Source organism: Macaca fascicularis, chromosome 11, assembly GCF_037993035.2.
Source record: "Macaca fascicularis isolate 582-1 chromosome 11, T2T-MFA8v1.1".
Classification (NCBI taxonomy): domain Eukaryota; kingdom Metazoa; phylum Chordata; class Mammalia; order Primates; family Cercopithecidae; genus Macaca; species Macaca fascicularis.
Genome location: NC_088385.1, coordinates 49,935,563 through 49,959,324, shown reverse-complemented (window position 1 = coordinate 49,959,324; position 23,762 = coordinate 49,935,563). Strand labels below are relative to the sequence as shown.

The 23,762-nt window shown below is 36.4% G+C and overlaps 1 protein-coding gene across 1 annotated transcript in view; it reads left to right on the top strand.

Moving 5' to 3' along the window:
• ADAMTS20 (ADAM metallopeptidase with thrombospondin type 1 motif 20) overlaps positions 1 to 5,643 on the top strand; it is a 208,650-nt gene extending 203,007 nt beyond the window's left edge. The window contains exons 37-38 of the mRNA XM_045365086.2: positions 1,877 to 1,981; positions 4,199 to 5,643. Coding sequence (XP_045221021.2) covers positions 1,877 to 1,981; positions 4,199 to 4,288 — 195 coding nt within the window. The 3' untranslated portion in view covers positions 4,289 to 5,643. The remainder of the gene's footprint in view (positions 1 to 1,876; positions 1,982 to 4,198) is intronic.
• The last annotated feature ends 18,119 nt before the right edge of the window (positions 5,644 to 23,762 follow it).

Genomic DNA, 23,762 nt, shown 5'->3' with positions numbered 1-23,762 from the left:
ATGAAAATTAGTCCAGAGAAATGGAACAATCAATAGTTCTAGACTCAACTAATTGTGTTAATGACCACCTAAGGCTGTTGGTAGTCCATCAGATTCATTCCTTTTACTTCTAGTGTATATACATTTGAATATTTTTAAGGCATGTTGATCAAGGAGGTAGAGAACAAATGGAAGAATGGAAAAACGGTATTAGGTTGCATGGTCCAATCCGGGCACTCAAGGAGCATCTGGTTACAAGAAATTTACATGATAGAATATATTTTCATTTTTTAATAACTTTATTTGGTGAAAAGCCTATCTGAGAAGGAATGTGAGATTGGAGGTATACAGTGCAAAACCTGTATCAGGTTGATTAAGTATCAAATGGAATAATATATCCTAAGAATCAATTCTTTTTATTCAAATATTTGTGAACATAAAATACTACTTTGTCTAGTTTTAGTGTCACTCATTATTATAGAGTCTGAAGAGTTTTATATATGTATTTGTGTATTTACTTTTATAATACTACTATTTAATGTTTTTAATGCTGCACTTAATTCATCCATTTGAAAACACTTATTGAGAACTTAGGCCCTGTTCTGTGCTCTGGGAATATAGCAATGAAGCTGACATAGAGTTCATATTCTAAATTTCATAACCAAGTGATGTTGTATATGATAAATTGTCTTTGAAATTTATCTAAAACTAATTATTTCTGCAATGGAAAATTCTCCATTTATTGTCGTTGTTTTATACAAATATTTGATCTTTATTTGTTTTTAAATGAGAAATATACAATATAAGATTGCTAAGAAATCCAAGTTAATGACTAAATTGATATCTAATTGTTTTAGCAATATTAATAATTCACATTATATAGAGTTTATTTAGACTTTGCTTTTATGACAAGATAATATTTTCATTCATATAATATAAAATCCAGTGTTTCGTCACAGTCTTGCTAAAGATTTATGAGTCTTAAGCCATTGAGATATTGTGATGTAATTGAAGACTGTCTTAGTATTATTCTGAATCTATATGCACACTGAACATTGTCAGTAGACTGAACTTGTTTATAAGTTCTACTTTTCAATGTTTAAATCTGTACTGTAAAATTATATACATGTGACACAAGTGTTACCTATTTTAATCACACATTTTCTCAGTTAACATTGCAATTTAATAGTTAACAAAGATAGTCTGAAATATTTTGACATAAAAATGGTCCTGTACTTGGAAAGAATTAGATCACAAAGCTCATAGGGGACCCACACACCATAATGTGTGTAAACCATGTGGCATCACACATCTAAACACCGTTTTTGGTGTTTAAAATGGATATAATTGCCAGGACAATAATATTATGTTAGATAGTTTTGTGTGGTGAGTTAAGAAGTAATATTCTTATCACAAAAGGAATGGGGCAATAACAGAGATTCTGGAAAACACGTCAAATAGGTGAAACATCATAGAAGTTAGCAATGAAGGGTCAAAAATAGAAAGTGTAGAAATGTTAAAGTGCAGCAAATATTGGTCCCCATGAACGCTATTTCTGTCAGGATTTACTAATTTCTACAGGACCATTAGCTCTAGTTGTCAAATCATAGAGTCCTGGAGTTGGGCAGAGTTACTTCTCCACAAATAGCATTATATAGTATTAATTCAGTTGTCACTTGCAATTCAGAAGACTTATTTGTAATCAATTTTCAAAGTCCTTAACTGGTTCATTTTCTGTACAGTAAGGTTATATCGATATTCCTTCATTTTATAAAAGACCCTTGAAGAGTATCTTGAGTCCATCCTTATATAATTCCTGTTCAGATGTTGTTAGCCAAGAGCATTCTTAAATATTTATAAATTCCATCTATTTTTGTTTGTTTTATTTACAATCCAGGGACAGTTTAGCATTAATTTAGCAGGAACTGGGATGAAGATATCCAACACAGCAAAGTGGCTTGCTCAGGGGAGTTATACCTCTGTCAGCATACGGAGATCAGAGGTAAGTCCTGCAGGACCAAAAAGCCTGTTTGAAATACTTCTGTGCTGTGAACTAGCATTAAAGGCTCTCTACCTTAAATGTAAACTTGTATGAAATTGATGACTAAAGAGTTATTGCATATAATGGGTAGATTATATATAATGGAGCACAACATCAATTTATGAAATGAAACAGGATTCATTTGTATTAATGTGCATGTGTAGGTTTTGTATACTTATGAATCCATATATGGGCTATAGATGTCTGAACATAAATTGCCAAATGCCAGGACATATAGGTTTTGTCTATCTCAAGTTTGGAGCTAATGACTTGAAATACAGGTCTTCAAAAAAGGTATGTTTTTTACTATACTTTAATTACTGAAGGTTTACAGGTTTTAATATTTCAAAATGAGTGTTAATTTTTGTTTTCTTCCCTCACTGTTTTAGTGATGGGGGTGGTGTTGGAGACCCTTGTCATTTAACAAATATTCTTCACAGTTTTTTCAAGAATTAGGATTATGTATTTATGTTGTACTCATGTTTTCCTGTCTTTATCTAGATAACGTTGTTATTTTATTTGTAAAAATATAGACTGTTATGTAGTATTTATATATATATAGTTATAACTATTTGTATAGTTTATTTATATAATTATTATAACTATAGCACATGTCGTATTATCCAAATAGAATCCACTTAATTTTCTGCAGGTATGGTGTTCCAACATGTACACTTCAAGAAACGCTTTCTATTACTCACGGTTATTGTGTCTTAGATAACATAGCCCTGCCCATAGTAAATCTGGATCTAGGTTATATGTGTTCCCACTTATATTACACGTAAATGAGCACCAGCAACAACCTCTGTATACTCCAATGTTTTATGATTTTTATTTCTTATGATAAAAGTGATTTTTGTTATACTCCTATTTATATAAATATTTCTCATAAATGAAACTTAGTATTCTGATAGTCATAGCCTTTAAAACATTCTGTTTCTGAAGATGATAAAATTGGGCTTTACTTAACAAAAGATTTGTGTTTTTATTAACTTCTATTCTAAATATTAATTCATTATTTATTTCATTGAGAACTTCTATCTCAATCATAAAGGTTGCACATAACTATTTCTTGAGATCTGATGCCCGGTGTGAAACTGATTGGTAAAATCCAGATATACTTACAGAAATGCAAACATATTTTCCTGTGCCAATAAGTTTAATGAAGATTGAGTTCTTACTACAACAGAGGGAATAGGGAATTATTCAACTCTGAGATTTTACTGCCTTTCCCTTCTCTGTGTACTCAGGTTCTCCAGAGCTAAAATTGCTTTAGAAAGAAAAGGTAACTTCAAAAGCTTCCATTCTCAAAACATTCTTCCATCTCAAAATGTCCCCAGAACCTGCAGTTTTCTTCTCTATCTTTACTCCCTTAGATTTTAAAAATTACCTTTTCCAGATATGATAGGCAACCTGTTTTTGTGTCGTGTTCTAGAAATGTCTTCAGTCTTCACTTTTAGACCTAAAGATGTAAGGCATCTCGAGAGTGCATCTATCACGTCCTGACCAACCCGCTTCAGCCCACCTCTGTCACCTGTTCCTCAGTGAACTGCTCTGCTTATGGAACAATCTCCCATTTTAGTTCTTTTCTAATTCTAATGACTACTTTCAGCACAGTTTTAATTTTTTTCCTCCATTTTACCACCTTCTATACTTTTCTCCAGAGTGTGTTTCTAACGCCTCCACGAGATGTTTGAAATAAATGGGATAGAATATGAATTATATACCTTTAAAGTCAAGTTTATACAATATCCTTCTTTTATTTGGTCTAAGAGAACATTATGTAAATTTATGTAAATATTGGATAGCAAATTCGGAGAGGTTTTAATAAACTCACTGAAGCAAATAGAGACCTAGATGAAAAATATGTGGATTGAGATTGAAATATGTGGATTGGATTTAAATCTTAATTGAGATTTAAATTGTCTAAATTATAGTATGGTATATAATATTCAATTAGCTAAAATGAATCTCAGGTTATCTAATATCCTTTAACTTTCCCATGTCCACCAGTTCAAACAATATCAAAAGGGTATGATCTTTGACCTCAAATGCAATTCTTATAGGAAACCTCTAATGATTTTAGCCATATGATTCAAAGCATTTGCTTTTTCTGCTATTTGCATGCAGATATCAGCTTGTATAAGATTCTTCTATATTTCTTCTTCCAATTTTCAGGATGGAACCAGATTTTTCGGCAAGTGTGGAGGGTACTGTGGAAAGTGTCTTCCTCACATGACTACTGGTCTCCCAATTCAAGTCATATGAACATTTAGAAGGGGGATGCATGCCCTAAAGAGGAGATATTCTCTGGAACATTCAAATAACGGGTGCTCATTTCTTTATTTCTCCCTTCCCGAGATTTCCAGGTCTAATATGTCTCTGCGTTTTTTTCAGGGTGCTCATCAGGGATTCAAATAACTGCTTAATAAGGTTCTATTAATCAGGATTTTTTTAAAGAACATAATAATTTATAATAGAGAATACCAGGATCGAATGAATTATACCAAGACAGTGCTGCTCTTAACATCTTGGACTGGATCACACTTATCTTATACCTATAAACACATGTGTAAATCTCTACTCAGCTTTGTACTGTACAATGAAATGTTTATTCTACTAGCTAAAATGAAGCAAGTAAATATTAGGATAATAAACATTCAAAATTGCTATAAACATTATTTAATCTTTCTGACAAGTAGCAAATCAATAGTTACATAAAAAAGCACAGAGCCATTATACTTTCTGCTCATACAGTTTAGATACCTTGTTTTATTTTTCCTTTAATTTTTACTTGTGGATTACGGTGCTTCAATTAAAAAAATAGTCCTCAAAATGAGGTACAAATTGTGTATTAAAAATGTATGTTTGGGGTAAATAGTAAATAAAAAATGTTGTGGGTATAATAAAGATATGATATAATTTAATTTTTAAGATCTACCTCAAATTTGATTGTACTTACAAGAACAATACATTGTTTTTATAATTTTATATTCTGTTTTGCCTTTATAATTCTTGTGTGTGTATATATATTCTTTAAAAATTTATTTTCTCAAAGTTATGTACTGTATTCTATTAATGAAATATGTGAGAATTCTTTTAATTTTGAAGATCTTATTTTGGTAAACATAAAAATATATTTACATATGTAAAAGTTTTATTAGAGATGTTTAAGTTATTTTATATCAGAGGTTTCTCAAAGTCAGAACATAAAGGAGTATAAAAATTAACTATTAAATGGCAAATTCTCAGGTATTAAGTTTTTTTCATGCAGATAATTTAACCATGTATTATATAATAATATGCTTTTGAAAGACATGTAGACAAATAATATTTTTCTATGGAGACCTACTCTGAAAAAAAAAAAAAAAAAAAAACCACAGTGGAATCTACTAATAGATTTTTCCCAGTGAATACTAGTGTACTTGTTTTACCCACAAAGTGTTTTTCTCCCAACCAAACATTTATTACAGATGTATTGTGCCATATAAAGCTCTAATGCAATTTTGTTCCAATGTGGTTAAATAAACATTTGAAGAGGTCTGTGTCAAAAGAAGTATTTTGTATTATGTGCCTTAAGCCAGTTACAAACATTAATACAAAATGTGTGACATTTTCCAGGAATCTTTTCATGCATATTTAGAATCTTACAATTTATAAACATTTAAATAAACATATTTTTATGATTCATTAGCACCTTGTCTTTATTGTCTTTACATGTTAAAAAAAGAACTTTCACTGCAAATGTCTATAACTCTAAACACTTTAGAAATTCTAATTTTTTTTTCTTTTTTGAGACAGAGTTTTGCTCTTGTCGCCCAGGCTAGAGTACAATGGCACAATCTCGGCTCACTGCAACCTCTGCCTCCTGAGTTCAAGCGATTCTTCTGCCTCAGTCTCCTTAGTAGAGGGGATTACAGGCTCCTGCCACCATGCCCAGCTAATTTTTTGTATTTTCAGTAGAGACGTGGTTTCACTATGTTGGCCAGATTGATTTTGAACTCCTGATCTCAGGCAGTCCACCTGCCTCAGCTTCTCAAAGTGCTGGGATTACAGGCGTTAGCCACCGTGCCCGGCCAATTCTAAGAAATTTCTAATCAAATTTGTGCAGTTAGGATGAAGCACAGCTCCTATCTCTGCCCTTCTCATGGCAGAGGAAACCTGGCAGGAAAGCTGGCAACAGCTTGCAATGCCTCTGAAAGCTTGTATATACAAGGACTATTGGTGTCTACTCTGATTCAAGTGACCAAACCAGATCACAGGACCAAGTCCTACGCAGTGGGGGCAGAGAAATGTGCTCCTGCAGGGCAGGATGGCCAGATCTATGGAAATGGGTGGGGACTTAACAATCTCTCCCAAGACAAGAAGCAGGTCCTTGTGATACATCATCTTCAACCTCCCTAGAATTTGCCCAAGTACTTCCAAAGTGGTTAAGTAAATTAAATTACCACTGGAAGAGAATAAAAATTTTAGTTGATCCACATTCTCATTGACACCTGAATTTCTGTTTTTTTTTTTTTTTCCTAATATGATGGGACATAGCATGGTATTTCATTGTCTGAATTTATATTTATCTGAATACCAGAGTAGCTAGGGATCTCTCATATGTTTTTACATTTGGTTTCTTTTTCTGAGAATCTCTTGTTTATTATCTTTGTCAGTTTTGGTTTAGGATTTTTTTTTTTTTAAGTTAAAGGGCTTTTTAAAAGTTATCATCAGAGTGGGAACAAGAAAAATATAAGTTTACAGTTTGGGACTGTTATTTTAAGTTCATTTTCTTTGTCCTCACAGTGTCTATGTCAAAGTGTTGCTGTTTTGCTCAAATATTTTGTCTCCTTTCTAACCCCAAATTCTCAGAAGGTAGCATTATTTTCTATTTTACAAGAAAGAAAACCATTGAAAGTAAATTCTTTCAACTTCCTGCCACTTATACATCTCCTCTCCACCTCCTCTGCCCCAAAAAAGAGAAAGAAAAAAAAAGTCATATTTCTGAATAAAAGCCAAGCAGCTTTATGTGGATATAATTTAAAACATTTGAGAATCTCTTGCCAAAAAGCATGCTTTTGTATTGTACCGTAAATTAGTTGCAAATATTAATATACAACTTATAACGATTTACTTGTTTAACATTTAAGATGGCATGCTCCCTGCATCTATTTTCTCTTTTTTTCATGCCCTGTTGGAGAAACAATTACCCTGCTCATGTGTGAGGATAATCACTCAACCTCTGCCTTTGATTTCCCCTACTCTGAATTCTCTAGGACTTCTTTCCATTGATTATTCTGTCTCCCTTTCCTTTCTCTCACCACTGGTTCCTTTTCTTCATTCAAAAACCATGTTTGCCTCTCTTCTATATTAAAACAAAAATATCTCATTTTCCTGTCCAATCAGTAATTATGTCAAGTTAGTTTATCATAGTGTTTAAATCTTTTCTATATATTTATTGATTTTTCTAATTGTAGTATTGATATTGAGAGATTGTAGTCAATAAAGTCAGTACTGCAATTTTAAAAATTGTAAACAGGTAATTCTCTCTCTATTTTTGGTGTTTGCTCTAGGAATTCCAATACAGATCTTTAACTTATCATAATCTACCTTCAGTGTTATAAACCTCAAATACAATTTTATATAAATTCTTGTTCTAAACATGTCTTTTAAAATAAATAAGATACTATAAATTATCCTTTATATATTAGCTGGGCATGGTGGTGTGCATCTGTAATTCCACCTACTCTGAAAACTGAGGTGGGGGGATTGCTCGAGCCCAGGAAGTCAAGGTTGCAGTCAGTTCTGATAATGCCACTGCACTGCAGCCTGGGCAACAGAACCAGACCGTCTCTTAAAACAAACAAACAAACAAACAAAACCCCCTAACATCATGTACAAACATTGATGGAAATAGAAGATAGTAATATAATAAATTTTGCAAAAACAACTTGTTCACAACTGTGTACAGATTTGAAAAATATAAAGCTGTTTTATGATGCTATAACAACAAAAAGGAACAGAATTTATTTATTTTATTCTCCCTCAATGTCACTCATCAGGATAAAATACATCTTGGCTACTAAATGTAGCTATCAATCAACATTGGCCATTGCATGAACTTCTAATTTTTAAAAAAGAGTACTATTTTCAAACATAGAGAACTCATTCTTTCCCGTTAATTTTTTTCTTATAATTTTAGAATGTCTTTATTTGCTAAGTGTTTACTATTTTGCTAAAAGGTAAATAATAGGATTCAATTATACAGTACTTGCACTACTTAATCTTTAAAAGATAACATAATTACTTTTGCTACATTTCACTTACCCCTTTTTCTAGTAATTTTCCATATTTGAAACTTGAAAGAATAGTTACACTGACAACAGTGGCATCTGCTGGCCATAACAATTCCTCAGAAGAATCAATAAAAATTGCCAACCTAATTTCTTCCATACTTTCCTGGAAATCTTGAGGCACACCTATTGCAATGCATTAGGCAAGCTATCTTTGAGACATCTTTAACCCAATTTAACATTGATATTGACATCTATATTAATATCCTACATTCATACATACATGTGTTCTTTTTGCAACTTCAATCTGAGAACATTCTTAACAATATAAAATCTTCCTTGACCTCCAGGAGAAAATAAAGAAGCTTTTCATGTAATAATTTTTTTTCAGGAATTTTTATTCTCTACAGGGGGGAAATGTGGAATGTGAACAGAGGCTTTCTGGACCAGGGTGTAGCAGTCATGAATAAGGCAACATTGAATAAGTTCACCACTTGGGTATTTTTTCCCTCAGCTATAAAATGAGAAATTCAAAACAAATAACTTCTAAGGTACTTTTCAGCTGTGAAAGTTTATATGTATAAATTGTGTCTGGTGCACTAGTTAGGAGTTACTATTTGTTAAATGTGTAAAGCTACTTGGTATTTAATAAGAGTAAAAAACTGTTCAGGGGTAGCTTATCAATCTACTGTTCACTTTCGTGATACAGAAAACTGTTCAACTTACATATGTGAAAGCAAAGATATACTCCTGTCACAGTTTTATACCTAGTGTTTTATAATTAAGACAACCCGAGTTTCTGATGTGCTCTGCCACTTTTTGGATGTGTGGTCTCATAACAAAACACTGATACAATCTGAGTTTCAGTATTCTCAGTTGCAAAATGAATAGAAGAAAAAATGTCTTGCTTACCTTCCCAGCATAAAAATTGTGAAATTAAATGAGCTATTCTTCATAAAAATGTTTTGAGGAGTACAAATGACCCAGTTAGCAAAATCCCTTTATTTTTAATATTGAAAGCAGTTTTGAAAGCATTATAGTTAGTGGAAGACTGGTTCTGGGGTCAAAACTCCAGCTCTACTGCTTATGTATGCCCTGTGATCTTGGGAAAATCACTTGATTTCTTTGAGTTTCATGGGAATGTTAATAGTACCTGTCTCATTTTGTTGCAGATATTAATATGTAAAATATTGCACTAGTTCAGGCACATAATAAGTTTTCATACACGTTAGCTATCAGTACTATTGTCATGATGACCTGTAGGGTCAATACTTTTGTGAACTAATCCTGAAGCATACAAATATTTTGTGTATGTAGTGTGGAGTAGAGGAAGTGTTGCCTCTTGGAAACACAAGTCCCAGGGAAAGTGAAGAGGCTTTCTGCTTTTCCATACATTATTTGCAGTATAGATCATCTTGGACCATCTGACTTAAATCTGATGCTCTCACCATCCATCTCTACTGAACACCACTGCTGTGCTTCTGACCTGTTCTGAATTAGCAATCACCCCTCACCTTGGAAAAAATTAGCCACAGCCTAATGTGTGGATTAGATCTCTCAACATTGGTCTCATTTAGAGCTTACCATTTCTGCCCCTTCTGACTCCATTTCTCTCTGATCCTCCTCCTAATTCTCTGCTCTTTTCCTTTGCCTGATTTCTCTTCTGTTTCAACATATCACATAATGAATGCCTCGGCATGACCTATCATAAAACCATCTTGGAAGGTAACGTCGAGTGCTTTCTAAGCAGCTTCATCAAATGTATAACCCAGATGGTTGAAAAAGATGATCTCAGTATGAGGTATCTGTGAAGGTGCCAACCAAGCCAGAGTGTAGCCAACTTCAGTTACATTAGCACGAAGACTCTCTTTACCGGGAAACACTTATCTATTCCATCAGCTAGTATCTGACTTTTGGTTCTGTCTTTCCATCATTTCATAAAAGTATTTTTTTTTTAAAAAAAAACTATTTTGCTTTTTTTTTAAACCAAAATTTTAAAAGATAATAATAATGTATCTGTATCTATACCAGAGATGGTAGATACCAGGAAATGTGCCAATAGTCCCCCATTTGGCACCCAGAGTAGGCATTAATCATTCCAGACATTTCCTACTGCTAATCAATCTGGATATATCCTCAAAACTCTTAGTATAGTTTCCTGAGTAACCACCACCAATATATCAAATTTGACAGGTGATGGGATATCTCTCTGCTTTCTCTGAACAAGGTCTGGATAGCCAAGAGGAATCAACTTTCCCAGAGCCTTGCCTAATGGCCTAATTCAATAGAGATGAATTTCCCAAAGCCATTCCGCATGTGTTCATTGAAAACAACTCTAACCAAGATACTAGACTAAGAATAATTGAGCAAGTCAACACAGTCCCTGTCATCACACAGTATATAATTAGTTTGGTATGTACTTTCTAGAATTTTCTCAAGTAGCAAGTGTTGGAGTTTGCTTTTCTTTTCTTTTAGTTAGGACTAGCCAGAAAAAAAAGAGGTATAGTGTCATTGAGGTATAAAAAATCCCAGACTTGGGATTTAGGGAGGGGTGTGAGAAAAAGTAACTGAAAAGGAAAGTTGCATGGAATCTAGGGCAAAGATAGTTTAAAATCTTGCTGGAGACATTCCCTGGAGAAAAGTCATCATTTATTTTGTATTCAGTATCTACATCATTTTTCTTATGTTTCATGAATGCCCCACTTTATCAGGTGAATCACGTTTCCTAGTGTAGAGGCTGAAAATACCAGACACTTGCTTTCCTGACCTCCCTTGCAACTAAGATCCAGACATATGACCTCAGTTCCAAGAGTCGGATGCACCATCACTGATTTTCATCAGAAGTTAGTGACTCTGAGAAGTAGAAGCAGTGCAGTACACACCAGTGACAGATGGCACATTGGTGATGGCTAGATCCAGGGCCCAGAGGCAGCAGCAGGAGCTCTTGTGGCAGCATCATGCATCAGTAGAGCAAGCTGACAAGTTCAATGCACAGCTGCTATGTCAGAAAATCTTCAATGCACCAGGTGATTTTGGCCTTTCTTCCTGGCTGCAACTGGATATGCTTTAATAATTTATTTTGTGTTGAATTAACCAGACAGTTTCTGAAGCAAAGAGCAGGGAAGAAAAGAAAAAAAGATCACTATGCAATCTCTACTTAATATCAGTCTGTGTTTAATGCTGCCAGAGGCAGTCCTTTCAAAAATGTAGAGATAGAGGTCACTTTCTAATTCTAACCATAAGCCAAATCATAACCCACATAGAATTATTAACTTTATTTTCTAGGCTCACACGACTTCTTTGAATCTTTTAGTCTATGTTTGTAAATAAAATTTTGAGATCAAGACATGAGTTTTACAACCATGCAAAATAAAAGCCCTGGTTCTTTAAGGTCTAATAGGTTTTAGCAAAGGTAAAAACATATGAAGTCTTGCTTGAAAGTAAAAACGTATCTGATTGTACATTTCTGTTGAGACATACCTACCTCTAGTCTTTTCTGTTCTAAGGATAACTGTTCTGCAAATGCCTTTAAGGATGCACATCAAATTCAAATATAAGTGCTCCTCATTAAGTGGTACAGTGTTATTATTATTATAAAGAAGCTTATGAGTGACTTTACTGAATAAAGATGTACTCGTTAATGGCAAAGCCCCAGCTTATTGAGATTGTACATGACTCACCTAGTTGAGATTCTAGACAACTCGCCTTAGTAAGGAAGTCCGGGAAATATTTGAACCACTACTGATATGGTTTGGCTGTGTCCCCACCCAAATCTCATCTTGAGTTGTAGTTCCCATAATCCCTGTGTGTCATGAAAGGAACCTGTTCGGAGGTAATTGAATCAAGGGGGAGGTTACACCCATGCTGCTGTTCACATGATAGTGAGTGAGTCCTCATAAATCTGATGATTTTATAAGGGGCCTTTTCCTCATTGCGTGGCACTTCTCCTTCTTGCCGTCATGTGAAGAAGGATGTGTTTTCTTCCCCTTGATTGTAAGTTTCTTGAGGCCTCCCAGCCATGTGGTCAATTGAAACTCTTTCCTGTATAAAGTACCCAGTCTCAGGCAGTTCTTTATAGCAAGTTGAGAATGGACTAAGACAGTAAATTGGTACTGAGAGTGGCACACTGCTGTAAAGATACCCAAAAATGTGGGAGTGACTTTAGCACAGGGTAACAGGCAGGAATTGGAACAGTTTGGAGGGCTCAGAAGAAAATAGAAAGAAGTGGAAAAGTTTAGAACTTCCTAGAATCTTGTTGAATGCTTTGACCAAAATGCTGAAACTTATATGGACAGTGAAGTCCAGGCTGAGGTGGTCTCAGATGGAGATGATGAACTTGTTGGGAAGTGGAATGAAGGTCACTCTTGCTGTTTTAGCAAAGAGCCTGGTGGCATTTTGCCCCTGCACTAGATATCTGTGGAGATTTGAACTTGGGAGAGATGATTTAGGGTATCAGTCAGAAGGAATTTCTAAGCAGCAAAGTTTTTCAGATGTGATGTGGGTGCTGTTAAAATAATTCAATTATATGTATTTGCAAAGATATGCTTTGGAATTGAAACTTAAGTTTAAAAAGGAAGCAGAGCATAAAAGTTTGGAAAATTTGCAGGCTGAAAATGTGATAGAAAAGAAAAACCCATTTTCTGAGGAGAAATTAAAACCTGCTGTAGAAATTTGCCTAAGTAACAAGGAATCAAATGTTAATTGCCAAGACGATAGGGAAAATGTCTCCAGGGCATGTCAGAGGTCTTCATGGTAGCCCCTCCCATCACAGACCCAGAGGCCTAGGAGGAAAAAATGGTTTTATTAGCTGGGCACAGGGCCTTGCTTCTTTGTGCAGTCTTGGAACTTGGTGCCCTGCATCCTGGCCATAGCTAATATGGGCCAACATACAGCTCAGGCCATGTCTTCAAAGGGTGCAAGACCAAAGGCTTGGCAGCTTTCATGTGGTGTTGAGCCTGGGGGTACACAGAAGTCAAGAATTAAGGTTTGGGAACCTCGGCCTAGATTTCAAAGGGCGTATAGAAACTCCTGGATGTCCAGGTAGAAGTTTATTGCAGAGGTGAAGCCCTCATGGAGAACATTTGCTAGGGAAGTGTGGAAAGAAAATGTGGGATTGAAGCCCCCACATACAGTCCCCACTGGGGCACTGCCCAGTGGAGCTGTGAGAAGAGGGCCACCATCATCCGGACTCTAGAATGGTAAATCCACTGACAGCTTGCACTATGTACCTGGAAAAGCCATAGACACTCAATGCCAGCCCACGAAGGCAGCTGGGAGGGGGGTTGTACCCTGCAAAGCTATGGGGGTAGAGCTGCTCAAGGCCTTGGCAACCCACCTCTTGCATCAGTATGATCTAGATGTGAGATGGAATCAAAAGAGGTCATTTTGGAGCTTTAAGATTTACTGACTGCTCCATTGGATTTCAGACTTGCATGGGTCCTGTAGCCTCTTTGTTTTGGCCAATTTCTCCCATTTGGAACAGATGTATTTATCCAACGCCTGTACCCTTATTGTATCTAGGAAATACCTAACTTGCTTTTGATTTTACAGGTTCATAGGCAGAAGGGACTTGCTTTGTCTCAGATGGGACTTTGGATTTGGACTTTTGGGTTAATGCTAGAATGAATTAAGACGTTGGAGGACTGTTGGGAAGGCATAATTGTGTTTTAAAATGTGAGGACATGAGATTTGGGAGGGGCTGAGGGTGAAATGATATCATTTGGCTGTGTCCCCACCCAAATCTCATCTTGAATTGTAGTTCCCATAATCCCCACATGTTTGGGAGGGATCCAGTGGGAGGTAGTTGAATCATTGAGGCAGTTACCTCCATCCTGCTATTCTTGATAGTGAGTCAGTTCTCAAAAGACCTGATGGTTTTGTAAGGAGTTTTTCACTCTTCACTTGGTACTTCTCCTTATCATCATCATGTGAGGAAGGGCATGTTTGCTTTTCTTTCCACCATGATGGTAAGTTTACTGAGGCTTCCCCAGCCATGAAGAACTGTGAATCAATTAAATCTCTTTGTTTTATAAAGTAAGAGTTGCCAGTCTCAGGCAACTCTTTATAGCAGCATGAGAATGGACTAATACAGCCACTGAAATTCAGAAGTAGGTCTAAGATTTCCCACTTTTGAAAACATCAATGGCTAGGTGCAGTGGCTCACACCTATAAACCCAACACGTTGGGATGCCGAGGCAGGAGGCTCACTTGAGTTCAGGAGTTCAAGACTGACCTGGGCAACATAGTGAGACCCCATCTCTACTAAGAGTTTTTTTAAATTAGCAAGGCATGGTGGAGTATGCCTGCAGTCTCAGCTACTTGGGAGGCTGAGGCAGGAGGATTGCTTGAGCCTGGGAGTTTGAGGCTGTAGTGAGCCATGATTGTGCCACTGCACTCCAGCATAGAAGAATGAGACCCTAACTATGAAAAAAAAAAAGAAGAAAAGAAAGAAAATATAACTTATTCATCCACTGCCTCATTTAAGAAACATTTTTTATATATGTACCCTGTGAAGAGCTAGGGATACAATTCTAAGTACATACCTTTTCAACTCTCATCATGCTTACATTCTAGTGTGGGAGCTAGGCATACGCAAAGTAAGTGAATTTGGTGGTGACAGTGCTATAATTCAAGTCAATGCAGGGTACAATGGGACAAAAAGGAATAACTTATCTGGTTCATTTAGACTTGGACTGTGAAGTGGGAAAGTATTTTATAAACCCTGCTCATATCCTCAACACATGAGTAGACAAAGCCAGGTTTATATATCAGAATGTTTTTGTTTGAAAGGAAAGGAAATCACAACTTGAAGAGGCTCTACTTGAAAGCTTTTCTTAGAGAGACCTTCTGGCTATGGCCACTCTGTGAGCTGGGGTAACATAGGTCTCCACTCACTGTAGAGATGCTGGATAAGATAGAGCAGCAGCAACCACAATATGCATAGCCAAGTTCAAAGTGCAGAGGGAAATGAATGGTCATTCTAATGTTGTATACTCAGACAAAGAGTAATAAAAGTGGAATAAAGTTATTTTCATACAAAGACTGTCTTTCCTACTCACGGACCCTTGCTCAATGACCTACTCATGGACCCTTTACTGACCATTAAAAATTTTACATCAGTAGTAAAGGCATTGATCTCAGAATGTAAATGCAAAGGATTTAGTTAACATCTGTGTAAATCTGAATAAGCCCCGACTGCAAAAACTAACAATAAAAATGTCTTGTTTTTGAAATTAAAATGCTGACCTACAATGAGTTTGAAAGAGGTAGGAGGGTGATTGGTAATTAAAACTTTCTGAAGATCTAATTTTGTTTGGGAAAAAACTAGGGAGATAAAATTTAGATTTTAGTTAAATAAGTATGTTTAAAATTATAAGGGTGACTATTAAAAGTTCTAACTCCTAAACAAGGATAGGAGAAAGAGAATATAAACAAAATTTCATCAAGGAGGAGGTATGGAGGAAAATAAAGGAAGCGAAGGAAAAGCATGGCAAAAAAATAGCACAAAATAGATGGTAAAACTGAATCAAGATATATCAGTAATTTTGGTTTTGTTTTCATTTTTCAAGTCCAGCTTATGTGCTTTAAAGAAATGCATATAAAATGTAGTGATTGCAAAAGTTGAAAGTAAGGGACTGAGGAGGAGATATTTTAGGTAAGTATGAACCTTGCAGAATTATTAAAATTTGTAAAATATTCTTTAAGCCTAAAGGATTGCAAAAGGTAAAGACAGTTATTACAAACAACTATTACTGAAAAGGTGCCTTCATCCAGACCCCAAGAGAGGGTTCTTGGACCTCATCCAAGGAAGAATTTGGGGCAAGTCCACAGAGTAAAGTGAAAGCCAGCTTATTAGTAAAGTAAAGGAATAAAAAATGGCTACTCCATAGGCAGAGCAGCAGCATGGGCTGCTTGTCTAAGAATACTTTATTTTTTCATTATATGTTGAACAAGAGGTGGATTATTCACGAGTTTTCTAGGAAAGGGGTGGGCAATTCCTGGAACTGAGGGTTCCTCCCCTTTTTAGACCATATAGGGTAACTTCCTGATGTTGCCATGGCTTTGTAAACTGTCATGGTGCTGATGGGAGTGTCTTTTTGCGTGCTAATGCATTATAATTAGCGTATAATGAGGAATGAGGATGACCAGAGGTTACTTTCTTTGCCCTCTTGGTTTTGGGGGATTTTGTCCGGCTTCTTTATCACAACCTGTTTTATCAGTAAGATCTTTGTGACCTGTATCTTATGGCAACTTCCTGTCTCATCCTGTAACTAAGAATGCCTAGCCTCCTGGGAATGCAGGCCAATAGGTCTCAGCCTTATTTTACACAGCCCCTATTCAAGATGGAGTCACTCTGGTTCAAATGCCTCTGACACAACCAGAGAAAATATTTATCAGAAAGATATTGCAATCCTGAACCCAGGCACCAAAACTCATAGCTTCAAAGTATAAGCAGTAAAAATTGACAGACTACAAGAAGAAATGTGAAAATGTAATAGTGTCAGAAAATGCAATTTGGATATTAAAAACAAAACATCCAAACAACTTGTAGGTTAAAGAAAGACCCAGAATATTTTGTAATTTTAAATAAAAGCAAAACACAGCTTGTAAGATCAACGTTAGCAACATAAGGAAACAAAAAGAAGATAAACCAAGGGTAGGACCTGTTTGGGAAACCCTGGGACACATGAAGAGAATCATTTGGCCTGATACCTCTGAATGTTTTCAACTGAAAGACTTCTGAACTTTCTGACCCTGCAGAAATGGCCAGCCTCTCCCTAATACGAACCAGTACTCCCTCCATTCTGGAAGATGATGCAGAGATCTCTCTTCCACAAGGCTTTAGGTACCTCTTTCTGTATCTGCCCTTCCTTCTCCTCCTGGGCACTAGGCCACTGGACCTATAAGTAGGATTAAGTCACAGCATGACCCAGCTAGGAACTTACTGGACTTTATAACAAAGGAAAAGAGATATTTCCCGAAGGAGCTGTGAGACCTAGCCAATATGTACTGGCAGAAGCTGGAGAAGTGGCATTTGAGGGTGGCTGCCCTGCTGAGAGTTATGGAGATAGTCAATGGAACACGTCATCTCAAGGGGCAAAATATGAGGGGAGTCAACAAAGGCACTACTCAGTGTGTACCAGTAGAAGACATCAAAGGAGACCAAGCACTGTTATTCTTTGCCAAATTTTTGGATTTGCAGTTTTCAGACCCAACACCCATTGATTGAAGAGTCACTTGGTACCCAGGAGGAAAGACTGCCAAACCCGGGTGAGTTTATATGCTAATAGTTTCCCCAGTCCTTCCCCTGAAACATCTGTGGACATTTACTCAGATACTGTGCACTAGGGAAAGGGGAATGGCTGTGCATTTCAGAGACCATTAAATACTGGGTCTGAGCTGACACTTACATCTGGAGACCTGAAGTGTCATCATAACCATTAGGATGAAGTCCAGATAATAAATGGAATCCTGGCTATGTTCTGATTTATAGGGGGTTCAATAGGTCCATAGATCCACAGGTCCCGATGGTGATTATTCCTCCAGTCTGAAGGTACAACTGGGATTGAAACACATGGCAGTTGGTACAACTTCACATTGGGTCCTTGGCCTGTGGGGTGAGATTTGTCATAGTAGGGAAGATGGAGGTCTCCAAATCTCACACTCAGTCTGGAAGTCTTATCACATTATGGAGGTAGTGATATTGTGGGAAGATGGCAGAGATCAGTGCCACCCCTAAGGATCTAACGAATCCAGGTTCCGGGGGTAGTGTTTCCCATCTTATTTCCATTTAATTCACCAGTTTGTATGCTGAAGAAACTGGACAAATCCTAGAAGATGACTATAGACTACCACAAACTCAACCAAATAGTAATTCTCAACACAATCTTGGTGGCAGAAGTGGTATCTTTGCTAGAACAGTTTAATATGGCCTCAGACACATGATCTGCAGCCACCAATGTTCCAAATGTGTTCTTTTCTATCCCCCAAAGGAAAGAAGATTAGAAATGGTTAATAACCACATGGATTGGACCCAAAAAGTTACATTTACAATTATGCTTCACCTCAAGACTGTATTAATTTTCTCATCTTCTGTGACAGTCATACTCCAAAGAAATAGGGATCATGTGGTCATCTTTGATCATCACATTGATCCATTACATTGATGGTTATATGCAGATTGGATTAGATGAGCAAGAAGTGGCTGACACGATGGAGGTCTTGTTAAGTAAGATATACACACTCCAGAGGAGGGGAGACAAACCGCATAAAAAACATCAGAAACCTGACAGAAACCTATGAGTTAAGGATTTTAGTGATCAGAGTTCTGCTGGGACATCTCATCCGGATAAAAATCAAAGTACTGTATCTTACAGCTGTTACCATGAAAAAGAGAGCAAAATAGCTGCAAGACTTCTTCGGGTTCTGAGGCAGCATGTTCCACAACTAAAAACACTGCTTTGGCTCTTCTACTGAATTATGGGACAGTGTGTGAGTTCTACGAATTGGGTCTAGAGTGGGAAAGGGCTTATAGCTCATTCAGGTTGGGATCCAAGCAGCCCTGCCACTTGGACCATGTGATCTGACAGGTCCTATGGTGCTGGAAGTATCAATGGTGGGGAAAATGCCATGTGGAATTTGGGACAAGAGTTAGGCAAAGAATCACACTGCAGGCCTTGGAAGTTCTGAAACAAGGCCATGCCATATGCAGAGAATTATATGTTTTTCGAAACAACACCTGGTGTACTATTCTGCTGAAAGTCATTTTATTTCACTACTCAAAATTAGTTCACACACCAATGTTTCTTTTTAATATGAAAGTCAGCATAAAATAAGGACACAAAAAAATCCCTGACAAGGGTACTAAAGCAGAAGTAACACAAATCATGCTGAAATGCCAGAGTTGGTGCCCTTTGACATTATAAGTCACGGTCAGTAGAGGATGCTGTTGCCTTTTATAAAGCTTTTCCAAAGAGCCTTCAATGACTGTAGCCTCTAATAAGGGCAGGAAGGAAAAATGAAAGTGAGTAGCAGGGATGGTGACTTCCTGCTGAGCAAAATAGCAAGGACTGAAATAGCTCTCAGAAGGCAAAGGAAATTGTAAGCAGATGGAGGCTTTGGTGTCATAACTGCCCTGAGAGCACTCTCTAAGGTGATTTTAAAGATGAGGAAACTAGATAATTGAGGTGCTTTTACACTGCTATCTCCTCCAGCATGTGATATAGTCATCATAAAAGTTGACTATTGCTGGATTTTTTGAAGCTTAATCTTCATTAAAAAAATTGCCCTAACATAGGATATTGGTCAGGATAACTTTAGATTTACTCCATTGCTTTTTGATGTTTTGGAAAGGTCAGGTGTGTGTACTGAGGTTTGCAACATTTTTCCTATTGGCACAGATTGTAGGTTTCTTTCATTTGTGCATAGAGATGTGTCTCGGAATATGTTCACAAATCATGATAGAAGTCATCAACACAGACATTTGAACAGGGCTGGGGCCTTTAAGAGGGTAGAAGTAGATAATATGAGGCAAGAATGAATACCAGTTCTACCCTTTTCTGCCTGAATTCAAACAAATTGGTCTAGTACTCCGAATTTCTTTGTCAGTTTCTTGATTCTTTGTTTGTAAATTATTCACAGCAGTGGCTTGGCTATCAGTATGTGTTAGCTATTATTCACCAATTGTTTCCATTGTCTCATTCCACTTTCACAACAAGGTTATGATGTGGGTGGATAAAGTATTTTTGTCATCACTTTAAAGAGGAAAAAGAGGATGTTAGGAGAGCTTAATTGTATGCTGCATTCTTACACCTGACAAATAAGAGTGGGATTCCAATGCAGCTTTGTCAGAAGTCAAAAACCATGCTCTGTTTTGTAGATGACACCAGTGTTTCCGGTGTAATCATTCACTGGCATGAGGATTACTTGTGCTTCCTGGTGAAAGGCACCTGCCAAGTCAGTGGGCATGCCCTCAGGCCCAAGGTTCTGCATTTCAAACCTGCTCTCAGGTGGCCAGCAGCTCAGCAGCATTTCCTGGGAGCTTATTAGAAATAAGAATCTTGGCCCCAGATCCACTGAATCAGAAGCTACATTTTAACAAGATCCCTAGATGATTTATTTGTTTGTTAAAGCTTAGAAAGCATTGATCTAGACCAAGAGGTAGGCAAATTTCGTGTAAATCACCAGATAGTAAATATTTTAAGTTTTGCAATCTCTAGTGATTCTTTTGCATGTTAGTCTTAGAAGTGCAGGTTTGACTCATACTTTCCTCCTTCAGGAGAGTAGAGTGGTTCTCTGATGAATTAAGGTCTCACTAGGGACCTGCAAGTTCTTCTTATCTTTGGACAGACTCATCAACTTTAGGTTCTAAATGTCTACTTGATAACAAGATATCTTCTAGTGGAAAAGCACCTAAGTCTGTGAGAACTGAAATTACAACTGAGCAAAAGTTTTTGTCTCCATGTAAGTCTTAACCACCATTTTTTGGTGATTCTTTGTAAACTCTTAAGTACAGCACAAATATACAGCACAAATACACTAAAACAAGAATCTTAATGTCAGTGTTGATAGGAACACTGTGGGGTTCTTGATGGAATGCAGATGGGCTGCATCACAAGGGACTCTGATTGAAAGTTCTAGGTAAGGCCCAGGAATCTTCCTTGTAAGCCTATCTCACAGGTGATTCTGAAGCAGGTAGGTGGTCCAGGGATACCTTGGAAAACCGTAGCCCTAGCCACTGTACCTGAAACTAGATTTGGTACCTGTGATAGAAGATCATGAATGAATTCTCAAGAAGAAATGACAGTGAGATTTCAAATGATTTTTTTTTCTCTTAAATTTGGTGACTGAATCAGAAGTCCTCAAGTTTACAAAATGGCTGGATGTATCCACTAGAGGTCATGATTGAGTCTGTATCAAGACCAGATTACTGTTAGGGTTCTCACATATTTTGGTCTCAGAATCACTTTAAACTCTTAAAAATAACGAAGACAGCAAAGAGCTTTTGTTTAGGTAGGTTATATATTTTTATTTAGTTGAGGAATAAAAACTGAGAACCTCTAAAAATATGAATTTATTTTCAAATACCTATAATACACCATTACATGTTAATATAGATAATATATTTTTATGAAAAATAAACATTTTTCAAAACAAAAACATGATTATTGAGAAAAATGGCATGTGTTTATGCTTTTATAAATCTCTTTAATGTCTTGCTTAAGAGAAGACACCTGGATTGTTACATTACTTCACACATCTTGGAAAACTACACTGCAAACTCTGGGGCAGTGAGAGTGACAACTGCTATTACTGTCGTAGTATTAGGAAAACAGTTTTGACCTCATAAAACCCCTCATGAGACTCATTGGAGGACCCCAGGATTCCTCAGACCGTACTTTGGAAACCACTGCTTAGAATAAAGATAAAACCAGCATTTCACAACCCGTGGAATAAAAGTCTACACTTTTTATTCTGGCATTTCAGACCTTCTCAATCTGCCATGAACCATGTTTTCTAACGTTTATCTCCTGTTTCTCTACTACTTGAAATTTGTCGTTATACCAGTTGGTATTAATCTTCTTCTTATTTTCCTATTTTTGGGTCTCTTCTCTTGTGTTTTTGTTTCTCTGCTCATTTTAGTTTTTCTCATTGAATCACTCTCTGTTAAGTCTTCTGTATTACCATTGTATCAGATATATGGTTTTTAATTATAAACTTTTAGCTTGAACTTTCTGTGTTCAGAATAAGCTACCTTTTCAGAATATTTTTCTTACTTTGAGCCCACTGCCCTCGTATTAAATGACATCCTTAAATATTAATATCTACGATGGTCATTTCAGTATGAATTCTGTTTCCCTTTGCTAATTTGAAAGTTCTCTGAGGATGCCTTTCTATACCAGTCACACTTTGCACAGGGGTTTTTTTTTTTTCTTTCTGAACAGATAGCCAGTATTATTTTAAAGAATAAATGACAGAAACATTGATTTTTTTTTACGTAAAAATGCTGCTACTGATGTATGTTAAATGAGATTTTCCAAAAGAATAGTCAAACCCTTTACATAATTTCTTTAAAATGTCAGAATGTCAAAAATCAAAGAGAATGACTCTTAAGATATGAAGGAGTTTATCATACTAATATAGAATCAAAGCCGAATATATTACATAAAGTGCTACTTAATTCTCAGGATCACCTTCATTGTATGGCAAATGGAGATGAGCTAAAAAGTGGAACTAAATTAAACTGTGATTTAGAAGAAATTTGGGAATTTTTTCGTAAGTCTTTTATATACAAATGGTAATTTTAGGTGAATATTTCATAACCTACAAAGTGTCATTTGGAAATAGGTTCACACAGACAAACTGTATAGTTTATAATGATTTTCTTTTTATTCAAACTATATAAATAACATGGTTTGTACCTAATGTTATGTTTATGTATTTTTCATGTTGATACATATTTCTCCAAAAAGTCATGCAAAGAGTTAATCTGTTTTCTACCACCATTTATTAGGCTGTCCATCTGAAAAGCACCAGTTCTAAACAGATTTGAAACAGCAAAATATTCCCTTGGTGTTTAACAGACAACAAGAATGAATTTCTCATTTTCCATAATGTTTTCATCCCTCCCTTGCTGTATCCAGTTTAAGATTTTCAATTGTAAACTTTCAAATTTGAATTTTCTGTGTTCAGAATATTTTTACTACAACATTTGAATGACTTGAGAAATTTTCCCATGGTTAAACTACAGGAAAAGAACAGGATTTATACCAAACTGTTCATTCAATCCAGCCAAACTTCCTAAAGAGGGTCCACATTGTAATTTTCTATTTCAGTGAAGAAAACTTTGACATTCAACAGATCAAGATTTAAAGCTCAGCTTTAAACCTTTGGCAAGTTAGTACAATCAGCCCTTCACATCCATGGATTCAACCAACGGCAGATCAAAAATATTTTTTAAAAAAATTGCATCTGGCCGGGCGCGGTGGCTCACGCCTGTAATACCAGCACTTTGGAAGGCCGAGGCGGGCGGATCACGAGGTCAGGAGATCGAGACCATGGTGAAACCCCGTCTCTACTAAAAATAGAAAAAAATTAGCCGGGCGCAGTGGCGGGCGCCTGTAGTCCTAGCTACTCGGGAGGCTGAGGCCGGAGAATGGCGTGAACCCGGGAGGCGGAGCTTGCAGTGAGCCGAGATTGCGCCACTGCACTCCAGCCTGGGTGACAGAGCGAGACTCCGTCTCAAAAAAAAAAAAAAAAAAAAAAAAAAAAAAAAAAAATTGCATCTGTATTAAGCATGTACAGACTTTTCTTGTCATTATTCCCTAACCAATACAGTGTAACAACTATTCACACAGCATTTACATTGTATTAGATATTGTAAGGAATCTAGAGGTGATTTCAAGTATATGGGAGGTTGCAAATACTACACAATTTTATGTCAAGGACTTGAGTATCTGTTGATT